Source organism: Bos mutus, chromosome 4, assembly GCF_027580195.1.
Source record: "Bos mutus isolate GX-2022 chromosome 4, NWIPB_WYAK_1.1, whole genome shotgun sequence".
Taxonomy (NCBI): domain Eukaryota; kingdom Metazoa; phylum Chordata; class Mammalia; order Artiodactyla; family Bovidae; genus Bos; species Bos mutus.
The window spans coordinates 18150456-18177327 of NC_091620.1; the positions used below are offsets into that span (position 1 = coordinate 18150456).

A 26872-nucleotide genomic window follows, 5' to 3' on the forward strand; every position below is an offset into this window, starting at 1 on the left:
GGGACACGGTGGGAGAAGGTAAGCTGTGTTTGCGGGTTTCCATCCGGATCCACAGGAAAGCTGGGGGCGGGGTCCTGCGGGCCCTCCCCACCGCTGGCCCGCTGCCCCCAGAGGCACCCCGTCCTGGGCCCTGGGCACAGCCAGCCTTCTCCTCCGAAGGCCCTTTCAGAAGCTCGGCTGAGGCTCAGCGCCTCGGCCCCGCGGGGGCCCCCGCCTGTGGGCGTGCCGAGCTGGGTGGGCGCCGTCCCTCCCCGACTCCGACCGCCCTGACCCTGACGTTCTCACCCTGCTGATCTGGCGTAGCTTACTGAACTTCCCCTCCCACCGCCCTCGAAATCTATTTCTAGAAACCTCTTCCTCTTCCGAATTGCTCCTGACTCTGCCCTTCTCTCCTCGCGCGGCTCCTCCATCCCCTGAGCGGACCGAGCGGCCTCCTCACCCAGCCCAGCGGCAGGCGGGACCCGGCGGCGCTGAGGCTGAGAGACCAGGGGACCGAGGTGCGTGTGCTGCGGGGTGCCTGGGCACGGGGCGGGGGGCGGGGATGGGGCAGGGGAAGGCGGCTGACCCCCAGGGCGGGACACGGCCACCTGGAGGGCTTGCTTTCAGGGGCTCTGGGATGTCTCTCCCGCTCCAGCCTGCGGCGCCGGGGTTTTCGGGGAGGGGGCACCCAGAGGTTCCCGCCGTCCCAGGAGTCATGCCCGAGGGCAGCCTTCCCAGGAAGGGGCAGGTCTGGGAGGGGCTGCTCTCCCCACCTATGAAGGCCTGGAAGAAAAACAAGGGCGCGATCCGCTCCTCGAATCCCCTAATTTCACGACTGTGACACAGAGTACTATCCCCCCACCCCCGCCCTTGGGAATTCAGCGATAGCTGCCTGCCTCCTTGAGAAGCAGGGTGCAGGGAACCTGGCCATTTGGACACTGATTTTCCACATTCACTTTCCCGTTATTTCCCAGTTCAGTTCAGTTCAGTCGCTCAGTCTTGTCCAACTCTGCGACCCCATGGACTGCAGCACGCCAAGCCTCCCTGTCCATCACCAACTCCCAGAGTCTACTCAAACTCACGTCCCTTGAGTCGGTGATGCCATCCAACGATCTCATATTCTGTTGTCCCCTTTTCCTCTCACCCTCAATCTTTCTCAGCATCAGGGTCTTTTCCAATGAGTCAGTTCTTTCAATCAGGTGGCCAAGGCTCATTTGGAGCTTCAGCTTCAGCATCAGTCCTTCCAGTGATCATTCAGGACTGATTTCCTTTAGGATGGGCTGGTTGGATATCCTTGAGGCCAAAGGGATTCTCAAGAGTCTTCTCCAACACCACAGTTCAAAAGCTCAAAAAAAAAAAAAAAAGTTCAAAAGATATTTCCTAGCCCTTGCACAATTAAGATTCCATTAACTGTGCATTGAAAGTGGTCAGTGTTTGGTCAGAAAGACAAAATACTTTCAGATTTTATCTAAATTTAAGCCTCCTAGGCTGTCGCATGTGAACTCTTTTCCTTCCTCCTGCTGGGCTGGGACTGAGATCTCTCCAAGAAGGGCTCCAGAAGCTTCTCTGACCACCTTTTTCAGTACGCGTGGACTGCCCTTGATATGGGAGGAAGCTTTGGTTGGATGAATGCCTGAAGCCATGTTCCCCTTTGGGCTATATCCTGAGAAGAAGGTGGAGGCTGCCTCAGAATGTCAGCAGGAGTTCTGGAGAAAGTCTGTTTGTCTGTCCTTTTCTCTCTGTTGCTCTCTTGGAGTCTCCAGAGTGGTCTGGCAGATGATGAGAAAATGTGAGTTATCAAGGAGAGAGTGGGAGTGGGTTGGTTCCCTTTTGTCCTTAAAAGGATTTTCTGTACCCTTGGGAGAAAATGGTACAGGTTGGACAATTGTGTGTATGTATGTGTGTGTATATATATATATATATATATATATATATATTCACACACAGAGGGAGAAAGAATTAGTTCTGATTGAATATGGCATCATTGGCTGGAAGGGGTCTAATAAACACTCATCCATTTCATCATGATGAGGAACCATATGAAACAATGATGTGTACTTGGGAAATAAATTCCTTTTTTCTTTGGCCTGCTGAAGGTCTCTGCTTCCTCAAGCTTATTTACTCACTAATCTTTTAAAAAATTTAATGTGCAAAAATATACCACTTCTTCACTTGATCAGGAAACAATGTAAAGTCACTTCTCTTTTATTATTCAAAGTTATTCAAATTATTACTCTTTTGTTATTTATTATTCAAAGGGACATCACTTCAGTCTCCCTCTCCACTTCTAGAAACAATTTTTCTTCCTTTCCTCACATCTGTCACTCTCACCATTTGTTGCACACCATTCATTGAGCATGTACTATATGCCAGACATAATATGAGGACTCAGGGACATAGAACAAGACAGGCATGGTCTCTGCTTATAGAGTTTCATGCTAAGGGCAGCAAAGAGAAAATGAAAAAGTAAACACAATAAATAACACTAGATAGAAGCAATGTTATGATGGCAATAAGGAGAGTCAGGATATGGGGAATTATGGTGAGGATGTCTTTGTACAGGGGTGTGTCTGGGTCAGAAGAGGCTCTTAGAAGGGTCCCAACAGTGACTGGGCTTCTCTCCTTGCCTTAACCTTAGAGGTGCATGTTTTGAGCTGAGATGGGCTTTGCCTCTTGCATCATGTGGAGATCCAGCAGATGCCTGTAGGGAGGAGCCAAGGCCTCCATCCATGGCCCTGATGAGCTTCTCCTCAGCTCAGCCCTATATTTCCTCTAAGGGTGAAGCTTCTTGAGGGCAGGTGTATGTCCTTCCTTTGCTACCTTCTCTGATTCCTTCCTCACAGTCCACCAATACTCTTCTCATAAGAGGCGGGAACTTTCAAAATAGCTGCACAGAATAAGGGCTTTTCTCCTTCACTTTCTTCAGCTGTGGTTCTTTGTCCTTCAAGTCAGTAACCATCTGCTCAGTCATAGCGAGTATTTATTGAATGTCTTCTTGACGTTGTAGATATGTTAGTGAATGAAACAGAACAATTTCCTTCTAGTAATGGGGAGACAAAACAAGAAAGTGATAAGCAAGTGAATGCACCTTTCATTGAAAATGGGTACTGTGTAGAAAAATAAAGCAGAGCAGGGGATGGGGTGTGTTTGTGGGGTGTGGGGGGAGAGTAACTTTTAAATATAGGATGACTGAAAAAGGCCTCTTGAACCACAGAAACAGGTCTGGTGGAGACCTAAAGGAAGTGAACCTGCCTGGCATAAGTCTGGGGGGAGAATGTTCTAGCTCAGGTAAGCCACCAGCATGAAGCCCCAAGGTCACATATTTGAGGACTATCAGGGAGGCAGACAAAGCAAGGTGGAAACAGGTGGTGGATGAGGCCAGATCAGGCAGGGTCTTGTTCAGTTCAGTCACTCAGTCGTGTCCGACTCTTTGCGACCCCATGGACTACAGCACGCCAGGCCTCCCTGCACATCACCAGCTCCCAGAGCTTGCTCAGACTCATGTCCATTGAGTTGGTGATGCCACTGTGAAGGCTTTACCTGCTCTTTGAATGGGTAGGAGGCCAATGGGGGACTTGGGGCGGATGAGTGATACCGTCTGTCTCAGTGTAGAAGGATGACAGATTCTAGGAGAAGGGTAGAAGCAGGAAGTTAAGTTATTGAAGTCCAGTTCAATCTGGAAAAACCAGGAGGGGCTTGACACAGAGGTGACATGCTGCTGCTACTGCTGCTGTGTTGCTTCAGTCCTGTCCGACTCTGTGCGACCACATAGATGGCAGCTCACCAGGCTCCCCCATCCCTGGGTTCTCCAGGCAAGAACACTGGAGTGGGTTGCCATTTCGTGGTGTAAAATGGAGGGTTTCCAGGCAGACAGGAGGTGGGGGTGCATACTAGGGGACTGGAACTAAGGGAGCAGATGTGAGGTGGGGTCCCCGATTGTGAAAGGCACCTATGATTACAGGCCACACATTCCTTCCAAGCCCACAGGAGACATTTACAAAAATTTTATTCGGCCAAAAAGTAAACCTCTACCAGTGACAGCTATTTCATACAGATGTTGTTCTCTGACCATAGAGCAATAAAATTCAAAAATAAATGAAAAGATAGTTAGTCTCCCAATGTATTTTTTAATAATCGCTTTTTAAAATGTATGGGTTGGAAAGAAATCACAGTTGAAATTAGAACATATTTAAAACTGATCAACAAAAAGCAGCAGCATTGGGATGTCAGTTCTTCTCAACCAAAGCTGTGAATTCAGTGCAATAATGTTCAGCATTTCATCAGGAAAGTGACAACTGATTGAAAAGTTCTAGAGAAGATGAAAAAGCTAAGAGTAGCAAGAGAATTTTGAACACGTGCAAGGGGTTAGGACTTGCTCGATCAGAAAAGTAGGACGTATTTTAAAAGTATACTAATGGAGTCGTATTGATTTTGGTGATTAAGGCTTTCTGGTTCACAGATGGACCAAATCCAGGGGACGCAACAGAGGACCTTGGGGCACACTTGGACAGTAGGGTCCCTGGTACCTGACAGAATCATCTGGGAAGGATGGACTACTGGAGAAATGGATGAGGAAGCTTGGTTCTTTCTGTGGATTCTGAATCAGTTAGGAACTAAAGATGACTCCCACCCGGGCTTCTCAAACGTGAAGGTTCACGGGAATCACCTGGAATTTGTGAAACTACAGGTGCTGATGCAGGGGACTGGGGTGGGGCCCAGGACTCTGGGTTTCTAACAGGGACCCAGTTGTTGGCAATATTGCTAGTCTGTGAATCCCATTTTGAGTAGCAGCAGCTTAACTTGTAAGACTATTGGTTGTTTATTTAACCAAGGGGTCCAGAGGGTGTTCCAGCAGCTCAGTGACATCATCAGGGACCCTCTTTATCCTTCTGCTCTGCCAACTTTAGCTTGGTGATAAACGTTGACTTCTCGTCCCTCCTATTTGTTGCCCCATTGCCCACAATATCTGCTGTGATTTCCTGCAATCACATTAAAATTTCATGCAAGAAGGGGCAAGAGGTGACAACAGGAGCTCTCGACTTGAGTCTGCCCTTACCATCAGGAAAACAATAGCATTTCCAGAAGCCCCAAGCAAGTATTCCCTAAGCTCTCACCAGGGAGAAGGGGGTCCCATGGACACCCTTAGCTGGAAGGGAAGTTGGGAGAGAGAATGTATTAGTTTCCTACTGTTGCTGTTACAAATTGACACAAACTTAATTGCTCAAAACCCAAAGATTTATTATTTGACAGTTCTGGAGGTCACATGTCCTAAAATCAAGGTGCTGGGCAGGGCTGTGATCCTGAGAATCTGTTTTCTTGCTTTTTCAAGCTTGGCTCATGACCTCTTCCTCCATCTTTAAAGTCAACAATGTAGCATTTTCGAGCCTCTCAGTCTCTGATCTCTGCTTCTGTTCACCCATCTCTTCTCACTCTTGAACCTCTCATAACGTGATTATATTGGACCCACCTCAGTGACCCTCATAGCTAAGTCGGTAAATAAGATGCCTGCAATGCAGGAGACCCAGGTTTGATTCCTGGGTTGGGAAGATCCCCTGGAGAAGGAAATGGCAACCCACTCCAGTATTCTTGCCTGGAGAAACCCATGGACAGAGGAGCCTGGCGGGCTACAGTCCACGGGTTTGCCAAGAGTTGGACACAACCTAGCGACTAAACTACCACCACCATGGTGACCCAAGGATATCTCCCCATCACAAGGTCCTTAGTTATACTGGCTAAGCCCTGAACCAGGTAAAGTAATGCACTTGGTCACAAATTCCAGGGATTAATTAGCACATGGCCATCTGTGTCCCCCCTGTATCTCAGTGAGTGTGTAGATTTCCTCCAGCATGTAGAGTTGGTGATGTGTATTGAGAAGGGGTCGGTGTTTGTTTAGGCAATCAACAATATTTTGACATTTTTACCAATATGGATTTATTTTCTAATTTATTTTCTTTCTGCTTTTTTTTTTTTGGTGTTGGGAGTACAGAAGAATTTCATTTTCTCCTTCATCATTTTTAAGGTTTTCCCAAATTTTACAACAAACACTTCTAACTTAATAAACCCCACTCCTCCCAGTCTGATTTTCAAAAAGGAAACTAGAGGGTGGTAAAATACCCAGCTCTGAATTGAGGTCTAGCTAGCAAGAACATGGGTTTGTTTTAGAGACAAGAGCACAGAGAAGAATCTGGGAAACAGGATTCCTTGTCCCCGTCTAGTCTGAGTCTAGGACTTCAGTTGTCCAAATCCTCAGAGAAAAGAGTCAGAAAGAGAAGGTACTTTCATGCTGTTCCTCTATTCATTCTGTGAGTTGATTACTGAAAGTGAAAGTGGCTCAGTCGTCCAACTCTTTGCAACCCCATGGACTGTAGTCCATGGAATTCTCCAGGCCAGAATACTGGAGTGAGTAGCCTTCCCCTTTTCTAGGGGATCTTCCCAACCCAGGAATCAAACCCAGGTCTCCCGCATTGCAGGCAGATTCTTTCCCAGCTGAGCTTTGATTACTGATGTGTTTCTTTTTTGTCCCAACAGAAGCACTCGAAGCCCAAGTCAGGAGAGCGAGTCAGAGCAGGGCTCCTCCACAATGGAAGTGAGGCTTCTTCTCTTAGGGAAGCGTGGCGCAGGGAAAAGTGCCACAGGAAACAGCATTCTGGGCAAAGCCGTGTTCAAGTCCAGGTTCAGTGAGCAGCCGGTGACTAGAAGCTGCCAGAGAGAGAGTGGGATCACGCAGGGGAGGGAGGTTGTGGTCATCGACACCCCCGACCTTTTCTCTTCAATAGATGACATTGCTTTTGTGGATAACATTAAGTGCTGCTTGGAGCTCTCGGCTCCCAGCCTCCATGCTCTGCTTCTGGTAGTTTCCCTTGGCAACTATACGGTGGAGGACAGACAAACAGCCGAGCACATCCAGAAGGTGTTTGAAGAGAAAGCCAGAGGGCACACCATTATCGTCTTCACTCGAAAGGACGAAGATGGCTCGCTGGAGGACTATGTTAAGAACAACACATCTCTTCAGGACTTGGTTCAGTGCTTTGGTGGTCAATACTGCGCTTTCAACAACAAGGCAAGTAAGGATGAGAATGATGCCCAGGTGAAGAAGCTCCTCTGCAAGGTCAAGTATTTGGTGGAAAACAACGGACCATATGCGGTGAACTTAAGGGATGAAGACCGTAGCCTCCAGGTGAGAATTCTTGTTAAGGTCTCCAAGGATCTCTGTTGTTAAAGCTGGTGAGATAAAGGCACAAATAAGTGAAATGTTGCATAGGATTTTTTTTTTTTTTTTTAAGGACACGGCAACCCACTCCAGTATTCTTGCCTGGGAAATCCCATGGACAGAGGAGCCTGGCAGGGCTCCATGGGGTCATGAAAATGTTGGGCACGACTTATCCACTAAACAACGACAGCAATAAGGGGATATTTATCCATAAACTGGAAAGATGAGGCTACTTTACTTGCAAATTAATAGATACATTTAAGTCCTTTTCTGACTTTACCCTTCATAGTACTGGACACACAAATGACTCATTAGACCCTCTCTTCCCTTGGCTTCAGTAAAACCACACTCTCCTTGTTTTCTTCTCCTCTCTTGCTACCGAAGAGTTTGCTGAGTCCACCTCTACGATCTCTTAACAGCTGACATCTTCAGGGCTTGATTCAAGCCCTTCCTCCACTCTTGACACTTTTTTCTCCCTCAGGTGATTCTGCATTTTTACAGCTTTGAGCTTTAGCTATGGCTAATAGTTTCCAAATTAATCCCTTCAGTCTAGGTCCTTCCTCTGAGTTCTGATTCCTTTATCCATCCGATTGCTATTTGACGTTGCTCTCGTAGTGTATCTCAAAATTAACATGTCCAGAATTTTGTTTTTCCCTCTGAAATCTGTACAACTTCAGTTCTCTTCTCAATGACTGTCTTGCTCACCATGCTTTTCAAACCTAAGCGCAGATGTCAGCTTTGAAACCACTGCCAGCTGGCATCTGGCTTCCAGGGTGTCATCGTCTTGTGTGACTGAGGCACCTGGAAGCCACCTGCTTCTCTCTGTCACCATGACTACCATCTGATCCAGGTCAGCCTCTGCTCCTGCCTGTTCAGTTCAGTCGCTCAGTCATGTCTGACTCTGTGACCCCATGGACTGCAGCACGCCAGGCCTCCCTGTCCAATACCAACTCCCAGAGTTTACTCAAACTCGTGTCCATCGAGTCAGTCATGCCATCCAACCATCTCATCCTTTGTCATCCCCTTCTCCTCCTACCTTCAATCTTTCCCAGCATCAGGGTCTTTTCAAATGAGTCAGTTCTTCACATCAGGTGGCCAAAATATTGGAGTTTCAGCTTCAGCATCAGTCCTTCCAATGAATATCCAGGACTGATTTCCTTTAGGATGGACTGGTTGGTTCTCCTTGCTCTCCAAGGGACTCTCAAGAGTCTTCTTGCCTGTACTATTTTACAATTACTCTTTTTCCCCCTTATTCATTCTTGTGCCTTACCCTTCCTGCACCCATCCATTTCACACAAATAGGTGGAGTGCTATTTTAGTTGATTTTAAGACTTCTGATTTCATGCCAATTTAAGAAACATTTTATTTATTTATTTTTTATTTTTGGCTGTGCTGGGTCTTCATTGTCGCCCATGGGCTTTTTCTAGTTGTGACAAATGGTGGCTACTCTAGTTGCAGTGCACGGGCATCTCATTTCAGTGGCTTCTCTTTTTGTGGATCACGGGTTCTAGAGTATTCAGGCTTCAGTAGCTTTGGGACTTGAACTCTAGAGCACAGGCTCAGTAATTGTGGCACCTGGGCTTAGTTGCCCTGCAGCATATGGAATCTTCCTGAACTAGGGATTAAGCCCATGTCCTTTGCATTTTCAGGCAGATTATTAACCACTGGACCACTAGGGAAGTCTCATGATTTCATGCCAGTTTAACTGTGGGGAGTGAGGCTTCTCCAGGCAGTTGAAGGGGATGTTAATTATGTGTTTGGCTGTCCATCCTTCATTGTCTCCAGTTGCCTGTCTGGATGGGGAAGGATTCAAATTGTGCTGGATCTCACGTTAGAAGCATCACCTCTCTCCTGGGGGTGCAGTGAAGGAAGAAGACCTTGGAGATAACATGGGAAGCTTGATTTCCAATCTTCTCCCTTCCCTGTCCTTCAAAGGCACTGCACAAGCCTCACTTGACTGGTTTCTTCTTCCAGGGAGTCCAGAAGCTCTCCTTAAGCTTCTGGATTTTCTCCAGGAATAGCAAGGACCCTGGGAGACTTTGGAAAGAATTACTGTTACTAGTGGAAATAGTATGGGCTTCCCTGATGGCTCATAGGGGGGACTGTGGGAAAGTAAATTTAGAAAGTGCTTTAGGAACAATCCCTGGGTGAGATGGCATTTAAGCCCCACAAATCCACCTAGACATGGAAGTAATCCAGATGTCCATCAAAAGATGAATGGATAAAGAAGCTGTGGTACATATATACAATGGAATATTATTCAGCCATAGAAAGGAACACCTTTGAATCAGTTTTAATGAGGTGGATGAACCTAGAATACAGGTAGATGAACCTAGATACAGAGTGAAGTAAGTCAGAAAGAGATAAACAAAGAGAAACCCAACCTTCTTACTTCTGGGAAGCCTATTGCAGCAGTAGCAACAGTGGGGTCCCAAGATCAGTTTCATCATGGATGAAACTACACAGGCCAGCAGGGACCATGACCATGACCATGACTGATTTGCCCACATTCTAATCATCAAATTACTCTGAATTATATACTTGTGTCTCCATTCCTTTACATTGTGAAAAATAGATTTTAGATCTGTGTGCCTCATTTCCCCTTTTCGTTTTCTTTCTAGGATTCTGTGAATGAAGACACATCTCAGCATAGTATGAATGAAGACACATCTCAGAGGAAGGACCATCCACATGGTAAGATAATCCTTAAAAACTGTTAAGCTCATATCTGTATTCTTTTGAATGCATCACACATCAAAATAAAGTGGAAAATTATCTAGATAAGTTAGAACAAAAACTCATCCTGTAATAATGAGCAATGTTGAGCATCTTTTCATGTGTCTATTAGCTATCTGTATGTCTTCTTTGGAGAAATGCAAGCTTAGGTCTTCTGTCCACTTTTTGATTTGGTTGTTTGTTTTTCTGGTATTGAGTTGCAGCACTATTTGCAATAGCTAGGACATGGAAGCAATCTAGATGTCCATCAACAGATGAATGGATAAAGAAGTTGTGATACATATATACAATGGAATATTACTCAGCCATGGAAAGGAACACATTTGAGTCTGTTTTAATGAGGTGGATGAACCTACAATATAGGTAGATGAATCTAGAATACAAAATGAAGTAAGTCAAAATGAGAAAAACAATTATTGTTTATTAATGCATATATATGGAATCTAGAAAGATGGTGCTGATGAACCTATTTGCAGAGCAGCAATGGACACACAGACACAGAGAACAGACCTGTGAACATGGTGGGGTGGGGAGGAAAGGGTGGGACGAATGGAGAGATTGTAGCATGGAAACATATACATTACCCTATGTAAGATAGATAGCTAGTGGGAATTTGCTGCATGACTCAGGGAATTCAAACCGGGGCTCAGCGGCAATCTAGAGGGGTGGGATGGGGTGGGAGGTTCAAGAGGGAAGGGCCGTATATATATACCTATGGCTGATTCATGTTGATGTACGGCAGAAATCAACACAATATTGTAAAGCAATTATCCTCCATTTAAAAATAAATATTTTTTTGGAAAAAGCTGGAAAAAAATAATGCATCCTGGAGCCCTAGCTGAGGCTGGGGCCCACAGTTTGTCCCCGAGGGAGTCTCAAACATTTGTGAGTAAGTGCAGCACCAGCAGAGGCTCTGGACATGGCACAGGTGCCCCCAGCCTTCTTGCAAATGTTTCAGAGCTGGGCTTGCCTCTTGCAGCTTCTTTCCTGCCTCAGCCTCTTCTTCCAGCCTGGCATCCCAATGTTGGACTCCTGCTGGAAGCAGAAATAAATCCACATGTATGCCTGCTCAGTGGTGCCTGACTCTTTGCAACCCCATGGGCTGTAGCCCACCAGGCTCCTCTGTCCATGGGATTCTCCAGGCAAGAATATTAGAGTGGGTTGCCATGCCCTCCTGCAGGGGATCTTCCAGACTCAGGGATTAAACCCTAGTCTGCATCTCCTTCACTGGCAGGCACATTCTTTACCACTGGGCCACCTCAGTTCAGTACAGTTCAGTTGCTCATTTGTGTCCAACTCTTTTGGACCATGTGGACTGTAGCACGCCAGGCTTCTCTGTCCGTTACCAACTGCTAGTCATGGTGGTGGTGGTTTAGTTGCTAAGTCGTGTCCGACTCTTATGATCCCATGGACTTTAGCCTGTCAGGCTCCTCTGTCCATTGGATTCTCCAGGAAAGAATACTGGAGTGAGTTGCCATTTCCTTCTCCAGGGGATCTTCCTGACCCAGGGATCAAACCAGGGTCTCCTGCATTGCAGGCAGATGATTTACCAACTGAGCTATGAAGGAAGCTGAGTAACTCCTGGAGTTTGCTCAAATTCATGTCCATCGAGTCAGTAATGCCTTCCAACCATCTCATCTTTGGTCATCCTTTTCTCTGCCTGCCTTCAATCTTTCCCAGCATCAGGGTCTTTTCCAGTGAGTCAGTTCTTCACATCAGGTGGCCAAAGTATTGGAGTTTCAGCTTCAGCATTAGTCCTTCCAATGAATATTCAGGACTGATCTCCTTTAGGATGGACTGGTTGGATCTCCTTGCAGTCCAAGGGACTTTCAAGAGTCTTCTCCAACACCACAGTTCAAAAGCATCAATTCTTCAGCACTCAACTTTCTTTAAAGAAAGCTTTCTAAAGAAAGCTGTGCCACCTAGGAAGCCCAAAATAACTTCATGGATAACACTAAACAGAATAACATCTGCAGAATTCCGAGATGGAGCTCAGTATCCATGTGGTGATTGCTTTTAATGGTGTATCGTGCACAGAGCATGAGTCAGTATGCACAGATCTGCCTCGTTTTGTTCAGTGGATGTAACTGGTTCATGGTATGGGCATACACAACTAATTCAGCCATTTTGTTGTTGTTGTTGATGGACTCCTGGGTTATTTCCAGGCTAGTTCTGTGCAAGAACTGAATATTTCACACTAAGATAGATGAGATCTGTGTTCTTGTAATTGTAAATCAAACTTACAATTTTAATAATGAAAATTATTGCAGCTGAGGGCTTCCCCGGTGGCTCAGAGAGTAAAGAATCTGCCTGCAATGCAGGATCGACACTGAAAATGAAAGTGAAGTCATTCAGTCGTATCTGACTCTCTGCAACCCAATGGACTGTAGCCCACCAGGCTCCTATGTCCATGGGATTTTCCAGGCAAGAATACTGGACTGGGTTGCCATTTCCTTCTTCAGGGGGTCTTCCCAACCCAGGAATCCAAGTCGGGTCTCCCACATTGCGGGCAGACTCTTTACTGTCTTGAGTCACCAGGGAATCCTGACATTATGTGCTGGGAAATACATTGGGTTGGCCAAAAAGTTTGTTCAGATTTTTTTCATCACATATCACATTTTATGGAAAAATCTGAAAGAACTTTTGGACCAAATATATATATATATATATGTAAAGCCCATAAATTATTTAATCTTCATAGCATATAATATATAATTCTCACAATAACCCAACAATATAGTCCTCATAACAATCCTATAAAGAAGGTGCTATTTTCATTATTCTCATTCTACAGATGAGTGAAATTAGCCAGAAATACGTGAATTTAGACAGCGATAGGGAGTTAAAGTTCTGTCGATGGCCTTCAGCCAAGACCCCCAGAAATATTTCTGTTATTGAACAAAATTGGGTTGAATGATTTGAGACAGTAAGGGAATATCACACATGATGGGGACCAAGAAGCACCATAGAAATGATGGGGTTGGGGAAGACTTTCCATAGGACGTTGGCTTGTGTGAGGTGATTTTGGGGAAAGTAGTAACTCTCCCAGGCTTCCTTGCTGGTTCAGCACTGAAAGAATTTGCCTGCAATGCAGGAGACCCAGGTTTGATCCCTGAGTCAGGAAGATTCCCTGGAAAAGGGAATGACAACCCACTCTAGTATTCTTGTCTGGGAAATCCCATAGACAGAGGAGCCTGGTGGGCTACAGTCCATGGGGTCGTGCAGAATCAGACACGACTGAAGTGACTTAGCAGCAGCAGCTAAAAATACGGGGCATTTCCATCACCTTAGGAGTTCTTACTCTCCTTTCTTGAAAGGAGCCTCTCTCTAGACTTCCATCGATATGAGTTAATTTTGTGTGTTCTTGAACTTCAGATAATGACATTACATAGCATGTGGCTTTGTGTTTGGCTTTCTTCACTTAGCGTGTTTTGGAGACCCATCTAGGCTGCATATCAGTCCATCACTTTTTGTTAAATTCCTGAGTTGTGTTCTGTTTTATGAATATACCACTAAGATGCATTTTAAACTCACTCTCCATGGTTCTGCCTTAGGCCATGAACTTCATGCCCCAGTACTTAACTTTGGTAGCAAAATAAGAGGAATTCCAAGGCTCAAGACCAGTGAAGGCCACGTTTAACGTTTTCACGTTCCTGAGAAATCTCAAGCCCTTTACACCTCTCTTAAGTTGGTCATGGCCCTTTTCATGGCTTTCACTTTGATGGGTAGCTTCTGGCTGGGACTACAGGTCTCCTGGTTCAGAGCATCATGGCCGTTCTCTACAAAAACTGGCAACAAGAGATTTTCAAAAACGCAAAAGAGGTTTATGAGCTATCCTAAAAGCTGTCCACATCTCTGTATTCTACTGTGAGAATCAACTCTGAATCTGTCCTTTTGTCCCAGGGTCAGGGGAGCAGCATCAGCAGATGACAGGATGGGAACCGAGCCCCTGGCCGCCAGCCCTGAAGGTCCTGCTGGTGGGGAAGCGTGGTGTGGGGAAAAGTGCAGTTGGAAACAGCCTTCTGGGGAAGCGGGTCTTTGAGACTCGATACAGTGAAAAGCCGGTAACCCAGAGGTGCATGTCTGAGAGCAGAATCTGGAGAGAGAGGCAAGTTTTGATCATTGATACTCCAGACTTCTCATCTTCAAAGGACATTGAACAAGACCTTGTGAACAACACCTACCCAGGTCCTCATGCTTTCCTGCTGGTGACCCCCCTGGGCTCCTTCAATGAGAAAGATGACATGGTGCTGAGCACCATCCAACGCATTTTTGGGGACAAATTCATCGAGTACATGATCATTCTCCTCACCAGGGAAGAAGATCTAGAGAATCCAGACCTAGAAAAGTTCTTAGCCAGAAGTAAAAGGCTCAAGGAGCTCATCAACAAATGTAAAAACCAATACAGTGTCTTCAACTACAGAGCTACGGAGGAGGAGAAGCAATGCCAGGTGGATAAACTCCTGCAGGAAATTGTGAGCATGGTGCAGCAGAATGGGGACAAGCCTTGTACTTTCAGAGAGAAAGGTAAGTGAGGTCTAGAAAATCTTTTATGCATACTTAAAAAGTAGACCTAAATGTCCAAGAACTTTATTTTCTGAAGGGCAGAGAGGACATCAAAATGACAGGTATCATCTATTGACCAACTCTTCTCTCTTTCTCCTTTATTTCTCAAAAATTTTTTTTAATTTTATTTTATTTTTAAACTTTACATAATTGTATTAGTTTTGCCAAATATCAAAATGAATCCGCCACAGGTATACATGTGTTCCCCATCCTGAACCCTCCTCCCTCCTCCCTCCCCATACCATCCCTCTGGGTCGTCCCAGTGCACCAGCCCCAAGCATCCAGTATCGTGCATCAAACCTGGACTGGCAACTCGTTTCATACATGATATTATACATGTTTCAATGCCATTCTCCCAAATCTTCCCACCCTCTCCCTCTCCCACAGAGTCCATAAGACTGTTCTATACATCAGTGTCTCTTTTGCTGTCTCGTACACAGGGTTATTGTTACCATCTTTCTAAATTCCATATATATGCGTTAGTATACTGTATTGGTGTTTTTCTTTCTGGCTTACTTCACTCTGTATAATAGGCTCAAGTTTCATCCACCTCATTAGAAGTGATTCAAATGTATTCTTTTTAATGGCTGAGTAATACTCCATTGTGTATATGTACCACTGCTTTCTTATCCATTCATCTGCTGATGGACATCTAGGTTGCTTCCATGTCCTGGCTATTATAAACAGTGCTGCGATGAACATTGGGGTACACGTGTCTCTTTCCCTTCTGGTTTCCTCAGTGTGTATGCCCAGCAGTGGGATTGCTGGGTCATAAGGCAGTTCTATGTCCAGTTTTTTAAGAAATCTCCACACTGTTCTCCATAGTGGCTGTACTAGTTTGCATTCCCACCAACAGTGTAAGAGGGTTCCCTTTTCTCCACACCCTCTCCAGCATTTATTGCTTGTAGACTTGTGGATCGCAGCCATTCTGACTGGCGTGAAATGGTACCTCATAGTGGTTTTGATTTGCATTTCTCTGATAATGAGTGATGTTGAGCATCTTTTCATGTGTTTGTTAGCCATCTGTATGTCTTCTTTGAAGAAATGTCTATTTAGTTCTTTGGCCCATTTTTTGATTGGGTCATTTATTTTTCTGGAATTGAGCTGTAGGAGTTGCTTGTATATTTTTGAGATTAGTTGTTTGTCAGTTGCTACATTTGCTATTATTTTCTCCCATTCTGAAGGCTGTCTTTTCACCTTGCTTATAGTTTCCTTTGTTGTGCAGAAGCTTTTAAGATTAATTAGATCCCATTTGTTTATTTTTGCTTTTATTTCCAATATTCTGGGAGGTGGGTCATAGAGGATCCTGCTGTGATGTATGTCGGAGAGTGTTTTGCCTATGTTCTCCTGTAGGAGTTTTATAGTTTCTGGTCTTACATTTAGATCTTTAATCCATTTTGAGTTTATTTTTGTGTATGGTGTTAGAAAGTGTTTTAGTTTCATTCTTTTACAAGTGGTTGACCAGTTTTTCTAGCACCACTTGTTAAAGAGATTGTCTTTAATCCATTGTATATTCTTGCCTCCTTTGTCAAAGATAAAGTGTCCATATGTGCGTGGATTTATCTCTGGGCTTTCTATTTTGTTCCATTGATCTATATTTCTGTCTTTGTGCCAGTACCATACTGTCTTGATGACTGTGGCTTTGTAGTAGAGCCTGAAGTCAGATATGTTGATTCCTCCAGTTCCATTCTTCTTTCTCAAGACTGTTTTGGCTATTCGAGGTTTTTTGTATTTCCATACAAATTGTGAAATTATTTGTTCTAGCTCTGTGAAGAATACCCTTGGTAGCTTGATAGGGATTGCATTGAATCTATAAATTGCTTTGGGTAGTATACTCATTTTCACTATATTGATTCTTCCAATCCATGAACATGGTATATTTCTCCATCTGTTAGTGTCCTCTTTGATTTCTTTCACCAGTGTTTTATAGTTTTCTATATATAGGTCTTTAGTTTCTTTAGGTAGATATATTCTTAAGTATTTTATTCTTTCTGTTGCAATGGTGAATGGAATTGTTTCCTTAATTTCTCTTTCTGTTTTCTCATTATTAGTGTATAGGAATGCAAGGGATTTCTGTGTGTTGATTTTATATCCTGCAACTTTACTATAATCATTGATTAGTTCTAGTAATTTTCTGGCGGAGTCTTTAGGGTTTTCTATGTAGGGGATCATGTCATCTGCAAATAGTGAGAGTTTTACTTCTTTTCCAATTTGGATTCCTTTTATTTCTTTTTCTGCTCTGATTACTGTGGCCAAAACTTCCAAAACTATGTTGAATAGTAATGGTGAAAGTGGGCACCCTTGTCTTGTTCCTGACTTTAGAGGGAACGCTTTCAATTTGTCACCATTGAGGATAATGTTTGCTGTGGGTTTGTCATATATAGCTTTTATTATGTTGAGGTATGTTCCTTCTATTCCTGCTTTCTGGAGACTTTTTATCATAAATGGATGTTGAATTTTGTCAAAGGCTTTCTCTGCATCTATTGAGATAATCATATAGTTTTTATTTTTCAATTTGTTAATGTGGTGTATTACATTGATTGATTTGTGGATATTGAAGAATCCTTGCATCCTTGGGATAAAGCCCACTTGGTCATGGTGTATGATATTTTTAATGTGTTGTTGGATTCTGATTGCTAGAATTTTGTTAAGGATTTTTGCATCTATGTTCATCAGTGATATTGGCCTGTAGTTTTCTTTTTTTGTGGCATCTTTGTCAGGTTTTGATATTAGGGTGATGGTGGCCTCATAGAATGAGTTTGGAAGTTTACCTTCCTCTGCAATTTTCTGGAAGAGTTTGAGCAGGATAGGTGTTAGATCTTCTCTAAATTTTTGGTAGAATTCAGCTGTGAAGCCGTCTGGGCCTGGGCTTTTGTTTGCTGGAAGATTTCTGATTACAGTTTCAATTTCCGTGCTTGTGATGGGTCTGTTAAGATTTTCTATTTCTTCCTGGTCCAGTTTTGGAAAGTTGTACTTTTCTAAGAATTTGTCCATTTCTTCCACATTGTCCATTTTATTGGCATATAATTGCTGATAGTAGTCTCTTATGATCCTTTGTATTTCTGTGTTGTCTGTTGTGATCTCTCCATTTTCATTTCTAAATTTATTGATTTGATTTTTCTCCCTTTGTTTCTTGATGAGTCTGGCTACTGGTTTGTCAATTTTATTTATCCTTTCAAAGAACCAGCTTTTGGTCTTGTTGATTTTTGCCATGGTCTCTTTTGTTTCTTTTGCATTTATTTCTGCCCTAATTTTTAAGATTTCTTACCTTCTACTAACCCTGGGGTTCTTCATTTCTTCCTTTTCTGGTTGCTTTAGGTGTAGAGTTAGGTTACTTATTTGACTTTTTTCTTGTTTCTTGAGGTATGCCTGTATTGCTATGAACTTTCCCCTTAGGACTGCTTTTACAGTGTCCCACAGGTTTTGGGTTGTTGTGTTTTCATTTTCATTCGTTTCTATGCAAATTTTGATTTCTTTTTTGATTTCTTCTCTGATTTGTTGGTTATTCAGCAGCGTGTTGTTCAGCCTCCATATGTTGGAATTTTTAATAGTTTTTCTCCTGTAATTGAGATCTAATCTTACTGCATTGTGGTCAGAGAAGATGCTTGGAATGATTTCTATTTTTTTGAATTTACCAAGGCTAGATTTATGGCCCAGGATGTGATCTATCCTGGAGAAGATTCCATGTGCACTTGAGAAAAAGGTGAAATTCATTGTTTTGGGATGAAATGTCCTATAGATATCATTTAGGTCTAACTGGTCTATTGTATCATTTAAAGTTTGTGTTTCCTTGTTAATTTTCTGTTTAGTTGATCTATCCATAGGTGTGAGTGGGCTATTAAAGTCTCCCACTATTATTGTGTTATTGTTAATTTCTCCTTTCATACTTGTTAGCATTTGTCTTACATATTGCAGTGCTCCCGTGTTGGGTGCATATATATTTATAATTGTTATATCTTCTTCTTGGGTTGATCCTTTGATCATTATGTAGTGACCGTCTTTGTCTCTTTTCACAGCCTTTGTTTTAAAGTCTATTTTATCTGATATGAGTATTGCTACTCCTGCTTTCTTTTGGTCCCTATTTGCATGGAAAATCTTTTTCCAGCCTTTCACTTTCAGTCTGTATGTGTCCCCTGTTTTGAGGTGGGTCTCTTGTAGACAATATATGTAGGGGTCTTGTTTTTGTATCCATTCAGCCAGTCTTTGTCTTTTGGTTGGGGCATTCAACCCATTTACGCTTAAGGTAATTACTGATAAGTATGATCCCGTTGCCATTTACTTTATTGTTTTGGGTTCGAATTTATACACCCTTTTTGTGTTTCCTGTCCAGAGAATATCCTTTAGTATTTGTTGGAGAGCTGGTTTGGTGGTGCTGAATTCTCTCAGCTTTTGCTTGTCTGTAAAGCTTTTGGTTTCTCCTTCATATTTGAATGAGATCCTTGCTGGGTACAGTAATCTGGGCTGTAGGTTATTTTCTTTCATCACTTTAAGTATGTCTTGCCATTCCCTCCTGGCCTGAAGAGTTTCTATTGAAAGATCAGCTGTTATCCTTATGGGAATTCCCTTGTGTGTTATTTGTTGTTTTTCCCTTGCTGCTTTTAATATTTGTTCTTTGTGTTTGATCTTTGTTAATTTGATTAATATGTGTCTTGGGGTGTTTTGCCTTGGGTTTATCCTGTCTGGGACTCTCTGGGTTTCTTGGACTTGGGTGATTATTTCCTTCCCCATTTTAGGGAAGTTTTCAACTATTATCTCTTCAAGTATTTTCTCATGGTCTTTCTTTTTGTCTTCTTCTTCTGGGACCCCTATGATTCAAATGTTGTAGTGTTTAATATTGTCCTGGAGGTCTCTGAGATTGTCCTCATTTCTTTTAATTCGTTTCTCTTTTTTCCTCTCTGATTCATTTATTTCTACCATTCTATATTCCAGTTCACTAATCCTATCTTCTGCCTCTGTTATTCTATTTGTTGCCTCCAGAGTGTTTTTAATTTAATTTATTGCATTCTTCATTATATATTGACTTTTTTTTTTATTTCTTCTAGGTCCTTGTTAAACCCTTCTTGCATCTTCTCAGTCCTTGTCTCCAGGCTATTTATCTGTGATTCCATTTTGATTTCAAGATTTTGGATCAATTTCACTATAATTATTTGGAATTCTTTATCAGGTAGATTCCCTATCTCTTCCTCTTTTGTTTGGTTTGGTGGGCATTTATCCTGTTCCTTTACCTGCTGGGTATTCCTCTGTGTCTTCATCTTGTTTAAATTGCTGAGTTTGGGGTGTCCTTTCTGTATTCTGGCAGTTTGTGGAGTTCTCTTTATTGTGGCGTTTCCTCACTGTGTGTGGGTTTGTACAGGTGGCTTGTCAAGGTTTCTTGGTTAGGGAAGCTTGTGTCGGTGTTCTGGTGGGTGGAGCTTATTTCTTCTCTCTGGAGTGCAATGAAGTGTCCAGTAATGAGTTATGAGATGTCTATGGTTTTGGGGTGACTTTGGGCAGCCTGTATCTTGGAGCTCAGGGCTGTGTTCTTTTGTTGCTGGAGAATTTGCGTGGTATGTCTTGCCCTGGGACTTGTTGGCCCTTGTGTGGTGCTTGGTTTCAGTGTTGGTATGGAGGCGTTTGATGAGCTCCTGTCAATTAAGGTTCCCTGGAGTCAGGAGTTCCCTGGAGTCAGGGTTTGGACTTAAGCCTCCTGATTCCAGTTATCGGTCCAATTTTTACAGTCGTTTCAAAACTTCTCCTTCTATACAGCACCATTGATAAAACATCTACCTTAAAGATGAAGAGTTTTTCCACCGTGGGGGTCACCCAGAGAGGTTCACAGCGTTACATGGAGAAGAGAAGAGGAAGGAGGGATTTAGAGGTGACCCGAATGAGATGAGGTGGAATCAATAGAGGAGAGATTGTGCTAGCCAGTAATCACTTCCTTATGTGCACTCCACAACTGGACCGCTCAGAGATGTACACGGAGTTATACAGAGAAGAGAAGAAGGAGGAAGGAGACAGAGGTGGCCAGGAGGATAAAAGGGGGGAATGAAAAGGAGGGAGACAGATCCAGCCAGTAATCAGTTCCTAAGTGTTCTCCACCGTCTGGAACACACAGAAATTCACAGAGTTGGGTAGAGTAGAGAGGGGTTAGGGAGGAGACACAGGCGACCTGGTGGAGAAAAAGGAGAGTCCAAAGGGAGAGACAGCAGTCAAGCCAGTAATCTCGCTCCCTAGTGAAAAATGGGTCCTGAAGATTGGGTTCTTAAAGGTACAAAATTGGTAACAAATACATAAAAGCAAAAATTAAAAATCTAGAGTAGAGTTTGGAATTTCAAAAATACAATGTTAAAGAAAAGAAGAAAGAAAAGAAAGAGAGAGGAAAACAAACAAACAAACAAAGTCATGAAAATTATAAAGAAAATATAGGTACAAAATTGATAACAAATACCAAAAAGCAAAAGTTAAAAGTCTAGAGTAGAGTTTGGAATTTCAAAAATACAATGTTAAAAAAAGAAGAAGAAGAAAGAAAACAAACAAACAAACAAAAACAAAGTCGCAAAAATTATAAAGAAAATATAGGTACAAAATTGATAACAAATACCAAAAACCAAAAATTAAAAATCTAGAGTAGAATTTGGAATTTCAGATATACAATGTTATATAAAAAAGAAGAGAAAGAAAGAGAGGGAAAAAAAGTCACAAAAATTATAAAGTATGTATATATATGGGTACCAAATTGATAACAAATACCAAGAAGCTAAAATTAAAAATCTAGAGTAGAGTTTGGAATTTCAGAAATACAGTGTTAAAGAAAAGAAGAAGAAAAAAAAGTCAAAAAATTATAAAAATGTATATATGAAGTTTGCTGTTAAAAAAAAAAGGGTCTTTTTTTTTTTTTTGCTAAGTAATATTAGGTTATAAAAGTGAAAATTGAAGGAATAATAGAGGACTTAAAATTCTTTAAAAATTAAAAAAATAAAAGAAAGAATGATCGTAAGAATAGCAAAAATATATCTAGAACTTTCTCTAGTTTTGTTGTGGGTATTGTGGGTTCAGTTCATTTTCGGCTAGTTCCTTGGTCCAACTTACATTTCTCAAGATCTATAGGCCCCTTCCTATGAAGTCGGTACTAACCACAGGGTTTTAATCTATTGCCTGTAGCTTCCAAGGCGGTTCCCTCTGTTATAGCTTCTTCTGTTTGCTGATCTTTTTAGTGTCTGCTTTCCTCTCTGACACAAAGGTGACAGTGGAGGACACTTTTTTTTTTTTTTTTAAGCTCACTTGTTGAGTCGTGCTGTGGGGAGGGAGGGACGCTGCAAACAAATAACACTGGCGTGTGCTCTCAGTGCCTCAGCCACACTGGGCCTGCCCCCACTCACTGCGCATGTAGCCTCCCTGCCCACACTGCTCAGGCTCTAGGTTGCTCCGCTGGGAACCATCCGTGTCCAGCCCTGGGCTGCTTGCACCTCCCAGGTCCAAGCCGCTCAGGTTCAGGCACTCAGGTAGTCCTCAGAGGCGCAGACTCGGTAGGGCCTGCATTTTGTGCCCTTACCAGGTCCGAGCAGCTTAGGTGATGAGTTGTTTGGCAAGCGTGATTGCTGTGACTTATTGCCTCCCTGCTGCTCAGTTATCTAGGTGTACAACCAGTGCATCTTCTCAGGTGGATGTTGACTGTCCAGACCCCCAAGAAGTTTTAGTTAGCAAAACTTGGCTGCTTACAGTTTTATAGATAATGTCTCACTGGGGCTGCGAATGCCCCCTTCCGGCTCTAGCTGTCTGTCACCAGAGGGGGATGGTCTGCAGCCGGCTATCTCTGTTCAGTCCTTTGTTCCGTGCGCGGGCCTGGCGGTGTCTTAGGTTAGGGCTGGCTTTTTGCGTGGTAGATACCCCACAGTCTGGTTTGCTAGCCCAAATTATTTCGCTCAGATAGTGCTCGGGTTATTCAGGCCAGATCCTTACTCTAAGTGATGCAGCCCACGCCGCGCTGCGCCTCCCTGCCCAGCCCCCGCTTGCTAGTGGCGTGTACAGGCATCTGCGCTGCTTCTCCGCTGGGGGAGTTACCGTAGGGCTCCTAATCTGCAGGTTTGAATTGTTTCTTTATTTTTCCTCCCTGTTATGTTGCCATCTGTGCTTCCAAGGCTCGGCACAGATTCGGCAGTGAGATGGTTTCCTGGTGTTTGGAAACTTCTCTCTTTTTAAGACTCCATTCCCAGGACGGAGCTCCATCCCTCCCTCTTTTGTCTCTTTTTTTGGCTTTTATATTTTTTCCTACCTCCTTTCGAAGACTTGGGTTGCTTTTCTGGGTGCCTGATGTCCTCTGCCGTCATTCAGAAGTTGTTTTGTGGAATTTACTCGGCGTCTAAATGTTCTTTTGATGAATTTGTGGGGGAGAAAGTATTCTCCCCGTCCTACTCCTCCACCATCTTAGCTCCTCCCCTTCTCAAATTTTACTAAATTATTTTCTAAACTATTTATTTATGGCTGTGCTGGGTCTTTGTTGCTGCCAGGGCTTTTCTCTAGTTGCAGGAAGTAGCCCCAATGAGATCAGAGGCTACTCTCTCATTGTGGTGGGCTCAGTAGTTTCAGCTCCTGGGCTCTAGAGCACAAGCTCAATAATCGTGGCATGTGGAATCATCCCAGATCAGGGATTGAACCCATGTCTCCTGCATTGGCAGGCAGATTCTTTACCACTGAGCCTCTAGGGAAGCCCACATTTTACTAAATTTATGTTCCTTTCCATGCAGTGTCCTGTAAGTAAGTTAGCAAGTGTTAGTTACTCAGTCGTGTCTAACTCTGCGACCCCATGGACTGTAGCCCACAGGCTGCTCTGTCCATGGGATTCTCCAGGCAAGAATACTGGAGAGGGTTACCAATCCCTTCTCCAGAGGATCTTTCCTACCCAGGGATCAAACCTGGGTTTCCTGCATTGCAGGCAGATTTTTTTACCATCTGAGCCACCTGGAAGTCCTATCTTGATCTCTAATTCTCTCCTGACTCTTCTCCTGTCTTCAACTGGATGGTGAGCATCTTGAGGGGAAAAGTTGACCTTTTCCAGTCTCTTGTCGTCCCTGTAGTGTATCTGTTGCCCAGGCCTTAGCACTTAGTGCTGGTGATGAGACAGTAAAGAACCAAGAGAGTGGATAAAGAGGTCAAGGTGCGGGAAAGGTAGAGGCAGAGGGAGGGAAGGAGAGGAGAGGGGAGGAAGAAGAGAAGTGTAGAACCAATGATCCAGGACTGCCTCCTAGCTGTTTACTCTTCCCTCTGTTGGAGAAGGGGGGCCATTTTACTGGACAAGCACAGGGAGCCTGGGTGCTCCTGAGGGTCATGCCCCACATGGCCCTACATGGGTTTGATTAATCCAGCCACACTACCCTACCCACAGCTAAAGCAGAAGTCCCCATCTACTCAGTGCTACAAGTCCTATTGACCTGAGCTCAGATTCTTCCAGCCTAGTTCTACTCATCCCATCCTCTTCTGCTTCAAAGATCCTCACTTGGAAAGAACATCAGACCAAGAGGAGCATGTCTGTTCAATGTGCCTTTTCACATTCTTAATGGAGATCCTAAAAGCACAGGCACGTGGGAAAGTCAGAGGGGCTGCGTGGAGGAAGCCTGACTTGAAACAGGCTTTGGAAAGTGGATAGAGTTTAGATGACTGAGCAGAACATTCCAGAGGGTACACTAGCAACTTGAAGGCAGGATGTAGAACTGAGCATCTACTTGTGAGGGGACCAAGGGGCAAGGTCTTGATGGAGATGAAGGGCTCACACCTCTAGATGTGGAATGGGGACGTGAGACAAGATTGTAGAGGTAGGTGGTAACCACATTCTCTCAGGGTATGAGAGAGGGACTTAAGATATATACATATATTTTTATCCTGTAAGTATAACCATGAGATTGTGGGTTCAGGATAAATAATTCAATAATTTCTCCTGGAGAGAAGAGCATGAGATAGGCTTCTTTCTCTCTTTGTTTTGAGGTGGATATTAGTAACTTGGTAAAAATTCTCAATTGAGAACTATGAGGCCTGAATGGAAGAGTGAGATCGCAGTACAAGTGCAAAGTCATAAGGAAAACCCCAATAAAATGTATTGTAAGAGCTCTGTGCATCTCTGATCTCATTTATAGGGTAATGTCTCCTGCTTTCCTTTCCACAGAGCCCCTGCACATTATCCTCGTGGGGAAGAGTGGGACTGGGAAGAGTGCCAGTGGGAACACCATCCTCGGGAGCCCGGAGTTCCACTCTCAGCTGAAAGCACAGCCGGTCACCACGAGCTGCCATGTTGGCAGGAGAACATGGAACGGGCAGGATGTTGTGGTTATGGACACTCCAGCACTCTGTCAGGAGTCCAGAGCTGAAGGGGACCTATCCCAGCAGGAGAAGGCAGTCAAGGACTGTAGGTCCTACTATAAAGAAGGGAGTACAGTTCTGGTTTTGGTGTTACAGCTGGGACGGATCACTACAGAGGACAAAAAGGCAGTGGTGGACCTAGAGTGCATCTTTGGAGCAGAAGTTATGGAATACATGATCGTGCTGTTCACCAGGAAGGAAGACCTAGAGACTGGGAAACTTGACGATTATGTCAATAACACAAATAACAAGTATCTCAAGAACATAATTGCAAAATGTAAGGGGAGATATTGTGCTTTTAATAACAAAGAAACTGGCCAAGCCAGGGAAGACCAGGCAAAAGAGCTTTTGACAATGGCTAGTGAAGTGATAAAGGGCGGTGGACAGCATAAACATCCCCGTACATGGAATGTAGGCAAAATAATGAAAAATATTCAGGAAAAGCCCTCCAAATTACTAAGTAATTTAAAGGAAAGGTTCTAGGAAAATGAAATGCCTGGGGTCTCCTTAAGTTGAAGATACCCTCAGGCTACAATCATGGGGGAGGAATGGCAGGGGGATGGGAAGAGGGACCATGACTTTGAGAGCTTGAGAGATGAATGCGTCTCAGCTTGTGATGCTTCAGCTCTTTGTAGGTAAATAGACAGGGCATGTAGTAGGGGATAATAAAGGAGAAAGACGAAATAAGGTAGGGAAATCTTGGAAAGGGCTTAAGATATTAGGCTGATATTAAGGATCAGAGTCAAGTCACAAGAATCACTTCACCTATGTAGGTAGACTGGAGTCAGGACAGACACTGGAACTAAGGCCAAGGCGAGCCTGGGGTCAGAATACAGATAGTCACATGAGAACCAGGGGATTCAGTTACATGAGAGTAAGACAATGTCCTGCCAACTCCTGGGCATGGCAGAATGGAGAAGTTGGACTCTTGTGAGCCTCTGTTGCTGGGCACTGCTTGCCAGGTTCTCCTAGCTCCCCAGCTCCCACAGGGGAGCTCTCAGGACCGTCTTTTCCTTATGTGGTTACTCCTTATTCCTTTGTTCCAAGCTGGAGTGGAAAGTGGGACCCAGTCTACCCTTCTTTGCTCTCCCTGAGGAAATGGACATGAATCTGTGAAGTATCAAAAGATTTTATTGCTAATCAGTCATGGTGACACAGACTAGAACAAAAATTAGAAGCATGGTAAAATTGCTAATTAGATAATCTTGCAAAATTTAAAATTCTAAGTAAAATTCTAGATTTCCTGTAGAATTTTCAGAAAAATTTACTGAAAACTCCTTTGCATTTATTTCTCTCTTCGTCTCCCTTTCTCTTTCTCTCCACCCCCATCCCATTCCCTGAGGCTTATGCATCCATGCTCAGTCATGTCCAACTCTTTATGACCCCACGGACTGTAGCCCACTGTGGACAAGCTCCTCTGTCCATGGGATTTTTCCAGGCAAGAATACCGGAGTGGGTTGCCATTTCTTCCTGCAAGGGATCTTCCCAACCCAGAGAATGAAACCAAGTCTCCTGTGTCTCCTGCATTGGCAGATGGATTCTTTACCACTGAGCCAACTGGGAATCTCCTCCCCAAGGCTTAGGAACTCAAATAATAATGGCTTAAACACATTAAGGGTTTATTGTGTGTCTTATGTCAAGAAATCCAGGAGTAAGCAGTTTGGGGCCAGTGTAGCACTGACATTCCAGTGTCTTTCTACCTTTCTGCCCCTAGTCATTGGCATGGGTGTCTCCATACTTAAGGTTGCTTCTTGGTTCCTACTCATGGCTAGGCAGATTATGTTGAGAGCTATCTAGTGTGGGTGATAAATGAGAACTATGAAATCTCCCAGTTAGGTGTAAGGTCAGATATTTTCAATACTAACCATGTTTTGAGGACATGATCTATGTCATCTGCTTTTTTAAAATTTCAAAATATCAGGTTATCTCAAGATTAACTCATTTATAAGAGCATGGATTGTCATCATTAATACTTTTGTACTCTGTATAACTCTTAATAAATTCTGGAAGGTGTGTGTAAATATATTCAGTTGAGTGAAATAATAAAGA

The 26872-nt window shown here is 43.6% G+C and overlaps 1 protein-coding gene across 4 annotated transcripts; it reads left to right on the plus strand.

Annotated features, from left to right (window-relative positions):
- GIMAP8 (GTPase, IMAP family member 8) lies at window positions 1-26872 on the plus strand. Of its 4 annotated transcripts, XM_070369155.1 has the most exons (7): window positions 1-18; window positions 348-497; window positions 1563-1768; window positions 6508-7156; window positions 9811-9883; window positions 13829-14452; window positions 24630-26872. In XM_070369155.1, the coding sequence occupies exons 3-7, from the start codon at window positions 1671-1673 to the stop codon at window positions 25304-25306; spliced, it is 2121 nt and encodes a 706-aa protein (XP_070225256.1). In that variant the 5' UTR covers window positions 1-18; window positions 348-497; window positions 1563-1670; the 3' UTR covers window positions 25307-26872. The 4 variants fall into 4 exon arrangements, with proteins under 4 accessions (XP_070225256.1, XP_070225258.1, XP_070225260.1 ...); XM_070369157.1 differs by lacking the exons at window positions 1-18; window positions 1563-1768 and having other exon boundaries at window positions 136-497; XM_070369159.1 differs by lacking the exons at window positions 1-18; window positions 348-497 and having other exon boundaries at window positions 1741-1768; window positions 6756-7156.

What these genes read in the sequence shown, in the direction of transcription:
- GIMAP8 (XM_070369155.1), top strand. Translation starts at nt 1,671, where the DNA reads ATGTCAGCAGGAGTTCTGGAGAAAGTCTGTTTGTCTGTCCTTTTCTCT. An exon ending in ATGAAGACCGTAGCCTCCAG is followed by an intron (nt 7,157 to 9,810) that starts GTGAGAATTCTT and finishes TTTTCTTTCTAG; the next exon opens with GATTCTGTGAATGAAGACAC. An exon ending in TTGTACTTTCAGAGAGAAAG is followed by an intron (nt 14,453 to 24,629) that starts GTAAGTGAGGTC and finishes TCCTTTCCACAG; the next exon opens with AGCCCCTGCACATTATCCTC.